Raw genomic sequence first — 6,572 nt, 5'->3', positions numbered from 1 at the left:
ATATATATAGACATATATATATATATATATATATAGATAGATATATCTATATATATCTATCTATCTATATATTGCAATTCTATATTAAGACAATGCCAACAGCAATGGTGCAGTGCAGAATTTCACTTTGAAAACTTTACATTTTATTTCATTTTCTCCCATATGCATCTCTTATATCTCAGCAGATCAATTCATCATGAATAGCACAATAAAATATTGAACACATAGGTCCATTAGCAACACAGAAGCCCATAATAGAAATATTATATGGCTTTTTAGAACAGAGTAATAATGCTGATGTAATTGAGAGAATGCAGCCATGTACTGACAGCCTGTTAACCTATGTATAAAGATATGGATAAAGCAGATCTAAACCCTAGCTGGATAGTGTTTAGTTTGCTAAGACACTTTAAGTATCATTAAAGTGATACTAAACTCAGGAGTTAAATCTTAAAAATACATTCAAGTACCTTAAAGTATAATTAAAGGGATAATAAAAGGGAAAGTGGTTATTTTTCAGCATATTAATATAAATTTCCATGTATATAAAAGAGAAATTAGAGCTCAACGGCCAACAGAACTACCAAATGTTAAGATCCCCACCACATTCTGGAAATATATACTGTATGTGATCGGTGTCTATGGATTATAGTACTATAGTTCATTATTACCCTCCTTGCTGCCTAATGGGTCTAGCCCATGTCTTGCTCCATTGTTATATCAGACTTTACAGAATGTAAATTTATTTTTTGTGTCTGTAGGCATTTTGCCAACATGGGCCCCAGTTCCTCTGGCAACCTCTACTGTGGCAACACTTCCTGCAAACAACTGCACAACCAATGAGCATGTCTGTAGGTCATGCGGGCACTGCATACCCAAGTCAAAGCTGTGTGACTTCAGAGAGGATTGTCTAGATGGTTCTGATGAAGCAAGCTGTGGTAAGTAAATAACTCTACTATGCATAAGTTTTATTTCCAGACTTATCCACCTAACCAACCACTCAGTACCTGCAACCCCTCTCTGTCAATCCCTCCACTGGCTTCCAATCGCCCAAAGGGTAAAATTCTAAATATTAACAACCACTTACAAAGCCATCCACAACTCTGCCCCAGGTTACATCTCCAACCTTGTCTCAAAGTATCACCCTAACCATCCCCTATGCTCCTCCCAAGACCTCCTGCTCTCTAGCTCCCTCGTCAACTCCTGCCATGCTTGCCTCCAGGACTTCTCTAGAGTCTCCGCCATTCTTTGGAACTCCTTAGCCCAACTTGTCTATCTATCTCCTTCTCTGACTGCCTTTAGGCGATCCCTTAAGACTCATCTCTTCAGGGAAGCCTATCCCACCTCAACCTAACCACTGAACTATCACCTTCTCAAACAATTCATCCCCACACAGCTACCTCCTCATGTATCACTTGCCCCTCCCTTTTAGATTGTAAGCTCTCTCAGGCAGGGCCCTCCTTAACATCTTGTCTTGAATTCTATTGTAATTGTAATGTCTTCCTTATATTGCAAAGCGCTGAGCAAACAGTTGAGCTGCTGAGTCACTTCTAGGAAGGGGAAGCAGAATGAGCTACTTAGTCACTGCTGGAAGGGGTAAGCTATGCTGCTATGTCACTTCAGGGAGGGCAGCATGGTGAGTTGAGCTGCTTAGTCCCTGCTGGGAAGGATAAGCTGAGCTACTTAGTAATTTCAGTCAGGGGGAGCAGGGGGAGCTGAGCTGCTTAGTTACTTCTAGGAGGGGGTGAGCAAGTTGAGCTGAGCTGCTTAGTCACTTCAGGTATGATTAAGGAGAGTGAGCTAAGCTGCTTAGTTACTGTTGGGAGGGGAAGCATTTGCAGCTGAGCTACTAATTGGAACAACTTGTTGGGTGTAAGTGCTTTTGCTGTGAACTTTAAGGATGAATTGCTCCCCAGTGTCTGCAGCTACAGATATCAGTAAGGATTGTTTTAAAGCAGATTTACTGTTTGTTCAGACTATGTAAAAACTTGTATGTCCATATCCTTCATGTTCATTTTAAAGGTAGTGTATTGTCTTTCTAAGTTCCTTAGATAATCATTTAAAAGAGATCAATGTGATGTAAATAACCCTCAATCAATGTATGTTAATGTTTTATTGGAGGGCATTCCCGGGTCAGTGATGTAATGCATAGTCGATTGTACATCTAGAGAGATCACTGTCTCCTAAGATTGGAAAGGAAATGTGAGGGAGGCTGTCTACAATTTCATACTTCGCCTGGCACTGTCTACTGATTGTCATGACGTGGAAAACACGATGGCACCAATACCAGAGGCAATTGGGTCTCTGAAGACAGAGCACATAATTGTATTTACACTAAAATACATTTCTGATGCTTAAAGCAGAACTCTGGGTAAAATTTTTATTAACCATTGCAGTGGGGCTACCCCTGCACTGCAAGGGTTGAGTGCTTGTTTGTGTCTAGGTTCAAAAACAACAAAGATGTACCCACCAATCCTCTGAGCCAGCCAGCTGTGATAACGCTTCCCTTCTCCGCTGCAGTGATGGTATGTCCCTCAGCACCCTCAAGTTCTATACACTGTGTATAGAAAGTGATAACTCAGGGGCCTTAGACTGTTGCAGCGGAAGGGGAGCGAGGCGGAAGAGACCAGTCTAGGAGCAAGCTGGCTCGGAGGATCAGGCGTGTATACCTTTTCTTATTTTTGTACTTAGACACAAACGAGCACTTAACCCTTGCAGTGCGGAGGTAGCTCCACTGCAAGGGTTAATAAAAATCGTATGCAGAGTTCTGCTTTGAACTTAAATACATTGATTTTTGGTAGTGGATTGCTTTATGGGGGATTTCTAAGAAAAATGGAAACCCTCATATTTGCCTAGACCACCTCCCTATTCAGCACACTGTTTTATTTTATGACAGTACCAGAATGTAAGAAACAATACCGTTTACAGCCATAGAAAGTGGATGACTAATTCCTGATTCATTTCTAAGTTTCAGAATACTGCAGCTTTGAAAATGGCAATATGTGTAGGTGGTTCCAGCCTGGCTTATTTCGTCGAGATGCAGCCTTCCACTGGGAAGTGGGTCAAGGAGTCACTATACATCCAGGAGAAGAGACCCATCGGCCTCTTAAAGATCATACTATGTAAGTGCCCTTGTGATGACCAAAACTGATTGTCTTGAATAAACCTTATACAGTAAGTCTGGCTCTGTAGCTGTTAAGGTGCATGAATTTTACAAGTTTGCATGAATAACTCCTGATATGTCACAATATACAGAGGTAGTATATTTTTTTAAATGAGCTCTACTTTATATAATTAAAAGCCAGTCCGTAAGCTGCAGGTAAGTGATTTTGCCTTGGTTGTGATGATGTCATCAGTCTACTGCAGGCAGGCGTAAACATTTTCCCATTCTCCTCTCCCCCAATGATCTGACTCAACGTTGAAGCAAATCACTAGGTGAGAGGCAGCATCAGGGGGTTTATTTTGCAATAAATAATTTGTTTTGTATGAATTTTACACAGCGGTTATATTATAGTATATTGAATTATTCATCTATAGAGAGATATCTGTATCATAGGTTTGTTGAGTCGCATTAACAGGTGTTTGTATTTGTTTGGGAGTCAGTTTTTGTTATACATCCAAGAACTTCAAAGACTCCGGGGTTTATATGATTGAGTCATCTCTGAGCCAGCATATCAGTACAAGAAGTAGATGCTGAACCTGGTGCTGTCTTTCTGGAGAGAAAAGCAGAGGGTCTGGCATCGTCAGGAGTAGTACTGTGATCTCTGTGAGGGGTAATAAATACCTGGAAGTGTTACACTTACACAATACTTAGTATTAAGGATGTTCAGATACCAAGTACATTTCAGGGCAATTGAACCATTTTCCAAAATGCATTTAAGTCAGTGAGACGAGATTAAGGGGTTTTGTTTTTTACTTTTGCAATGGGCTTTTAATGACTAATAAGAGTGATTAGCTGGAAACATGGCATTATGTAATGTAACAGACCTTAACATTGGATGTATTATACATATTGTCCATTTATTTCCTGCATATTTTATTGATTGTCTGTTTATTTTCTGCCTCTTGTAAGAATTACCTAAATGTTACCAGTGCCTCATAACAATTGCATGTTTGTTGTTTACATCTTGTAAACATTTTCCATTTGTGGCCCACAATTTGTAATGATTATCCAATTTTGCCTGTGTATTTTCATGATTGCCTGTTTGTTGCCCTTATATTGGAATATTGGCCCGTTTGTTGTTCATGTGTCGTTAGAATGATACTTTTTTGCCTACTGCCAGCGTTGTTAATATACCATCATGGTACTATAATTTAATCCAGCGCAGGCCTGTTCTTCCTATTAACCCATGGCACTATTATCCCCATGTGCAGTTGCTATTAAAGCCTTTGATGTGGTGCACCACAACATTGACTGAATGGGTGCTAGGTGTGGCTTCATGGGTGTCACAGGTCTACAAACAATATGGAATGGTAGATCCTTTTTCAAGCGAGTTTCAAAAAAGCAGCTTACATGGCAAAATTAGGGGCTAATTTTGTTTACATTTTCAGCAATGGCAAAATCATTTTGTGGCATAATCAATTATCTGTCTTATTTTTCTGTTTATCCCTATAAGCAAGGAATGTTGGGCATTGCTGCACAATTGTTGCGTGATATAACCCTCGCTGTATTCCTCTCCGTAGGGCCCCTCTCCCCTTGGCTCCCCTTTACAGCCACACAGGCTGCTATGGTTTTCACTGCACCACTAGATAATTGGCTGCATTATAATTACTTTATATCCTCCCCCCCCCCTCTTCTTTCTGGAAAGAATTTCAGATCGGTGAATTTTTCGCATACCGCTCTCTTTTGTATTTTAAAATCTTATTAGCAAATTGCGGTATCATTTCACATAAATGTGCTTTAACTTACCATTTGACTGCAGGATGCTTAGTGAATGATTAGCAATTTATTTCTGATTAGTTTTCTAGTTTTCTGCCTTGTGGCCAGCGGTGAGGAGAAATGTTTACGCTACCATCTCATATATTGGTGTAAGCATTCTTCTCATTTTCTCATCCTGGCTCAAGGACCGAATATGCAAATAAAGTCCTGATGCAGGCAGATTGTATCAATCTGATTTATAATCTGCAGCTTTAATATAATTCCTTCCCTGAACTACGAGACAATTACTAAAAGTAACTGCAACGGTTTTGGCCTGCGAACGGCCGTGGTGCGGAACAAACAGCAAAGTAAAAAGAAAATGATTTTAGAACAAAGTGTTTTTCAGTTTCTGCTGAAAAATATTTTGTATAATGAAAGATGATAAATTATTGTTCACCTAAAATGTTTCTGCGTGAGACAATTGCTCCTAATTCCTACTGTGGGGCTAATCTATCATAACTGAAGTAAAAAGAAGGTGGAGGTGTAGTATGGGGACAACCTGAGGCATGGGAATGTTGCTCTTTTTTCATTCTGCATTAAACAAATGAAAGTTAAAGTAAGTGTAAAACCAATTCCTAAAATGTCATATAAGATTCACCGTAATAACGTAATTTCAAAAGTAATTCTCAATAGTGTTATATAATATACAGTACTATTACCATTAAAATTAAACCTGGTGGTCCTTGTTCAGGCACTTCCTATTTTGGCTGACAACACTCTAGGCCAGTCCAATTGTTTTCCATTGTTGTCACCCTGTCCAAAGCCAGTGTTCTATCGAAAGTTCCAACTCGTCGACATCTCCAACGACCTGACTTCCAGTTTAGTTAGAAGTAGGGGGATTGGCTGAGAAGGCTGTACTGCACGTGTGCCACCCGCGCCATTTCCCTATACACATACTACACACGCGTATAGGGAAATGGCGCAGGTGGCGCACGTGCAGTTCAGCCTTCTCGACCAAACCTCTTACTTCTAACTAAACCGGAAATCAGGTCATTGGACATTAAGAGGAGTTGAAGTTTTCGACAGAGACCGGATTAAGAGCATCATGAGCCTGGTGCTGTTAATCAGTTGGAAAAAAGGCTGCTCACTCCTCGCTGAGGCCTCGCTAGGCCCCAGCAAGCGGCCGCCTAATATATCTGATTAGAGAGTGGTCGGCGCCTCTGACTGATTTTTTTCCAGATTGCCATCGGGCATACCAAGACTATCTGGGCCAGCCGAGCCTATTTTCAGTGGTGGTCCTGGAGCTGGTGCTCCAGTGGCCCCTATGTTAATCAAGCCCTGACCCTGCCATGCACTCTCCCAATGGAGACTACAAGAGGCCATACCAATGCACATTACATTACACAAATGATGTGCAGAAGTTGCTGGAGTGAATGTAAACAGGAAGCAAGTTCTAATAGGCTGCAAGGGATCAACAGAGCTGTGCTACAGTAACATATACAAAAATGGTGAAAACAAATACTTTATTAAAAAAAATAATTGTACTTTAGCAAAGTGAAATAAGTTATTCAGTAAGGTCTATGTGTACTTTAATATCTGATCGGCTTCTGTTACCAATAACTCTGCTTTTGTTTCTATTTACTAGTTGAAAAAAATAGGCTGCCTCCTTTACTTTTTCATTGCTTTCTCTTTTGTTCCGCTTTTCCTTGTCTTT

At 40.2% G+C, this 6,572-nt stretch overlaps 1 protein-coding gene across 1 annotated transcript in view; it reads left to right on the top strand.

Moving 5' to 3' along the window:
• The window catches only part of MALRD1 (MAM and LDL receptor class A domain containing 1), a 153,086-nt gene that overhangs the window by 41,178 nt on the left and 105,336 nt on the right, over window positions 1-6,572 (top strand). Inside the window, exons 10-11 of the mRNA XM_018563970.1 lie at window positions 762-938; window positions 2,969-3,122. Coding sequence (XP_018419472.1) covers window positions 762-938; window positions 2,969-3,122 — 331 coding nt within the window. The remainder of the gene's footprint in view (window positions 1-761; window positions 939-2,968; window positions 3,123-6,572) is intronic.

This window comes from Nanorana parkeri, unplaced genomic scaffold, assembly GCF_000935625.1.
Source record: "Nanorana parkeri isolate BGI_ZX_2015 unplaced genomic scaffold, ASM93562v1 scaffold23, whole genome shotgun sequence".
Taxonomy (NCBI): Eukaryota; Metazoa; Chordata; class Amphibia; order Anura; family Dicroglossidae; genus Nanorana; species Nanorana parkeri.
Note: the sequence above shows the minus strand (reverse complement) of the source record. Positions and strands in the feature narration are given on the sequence as shown.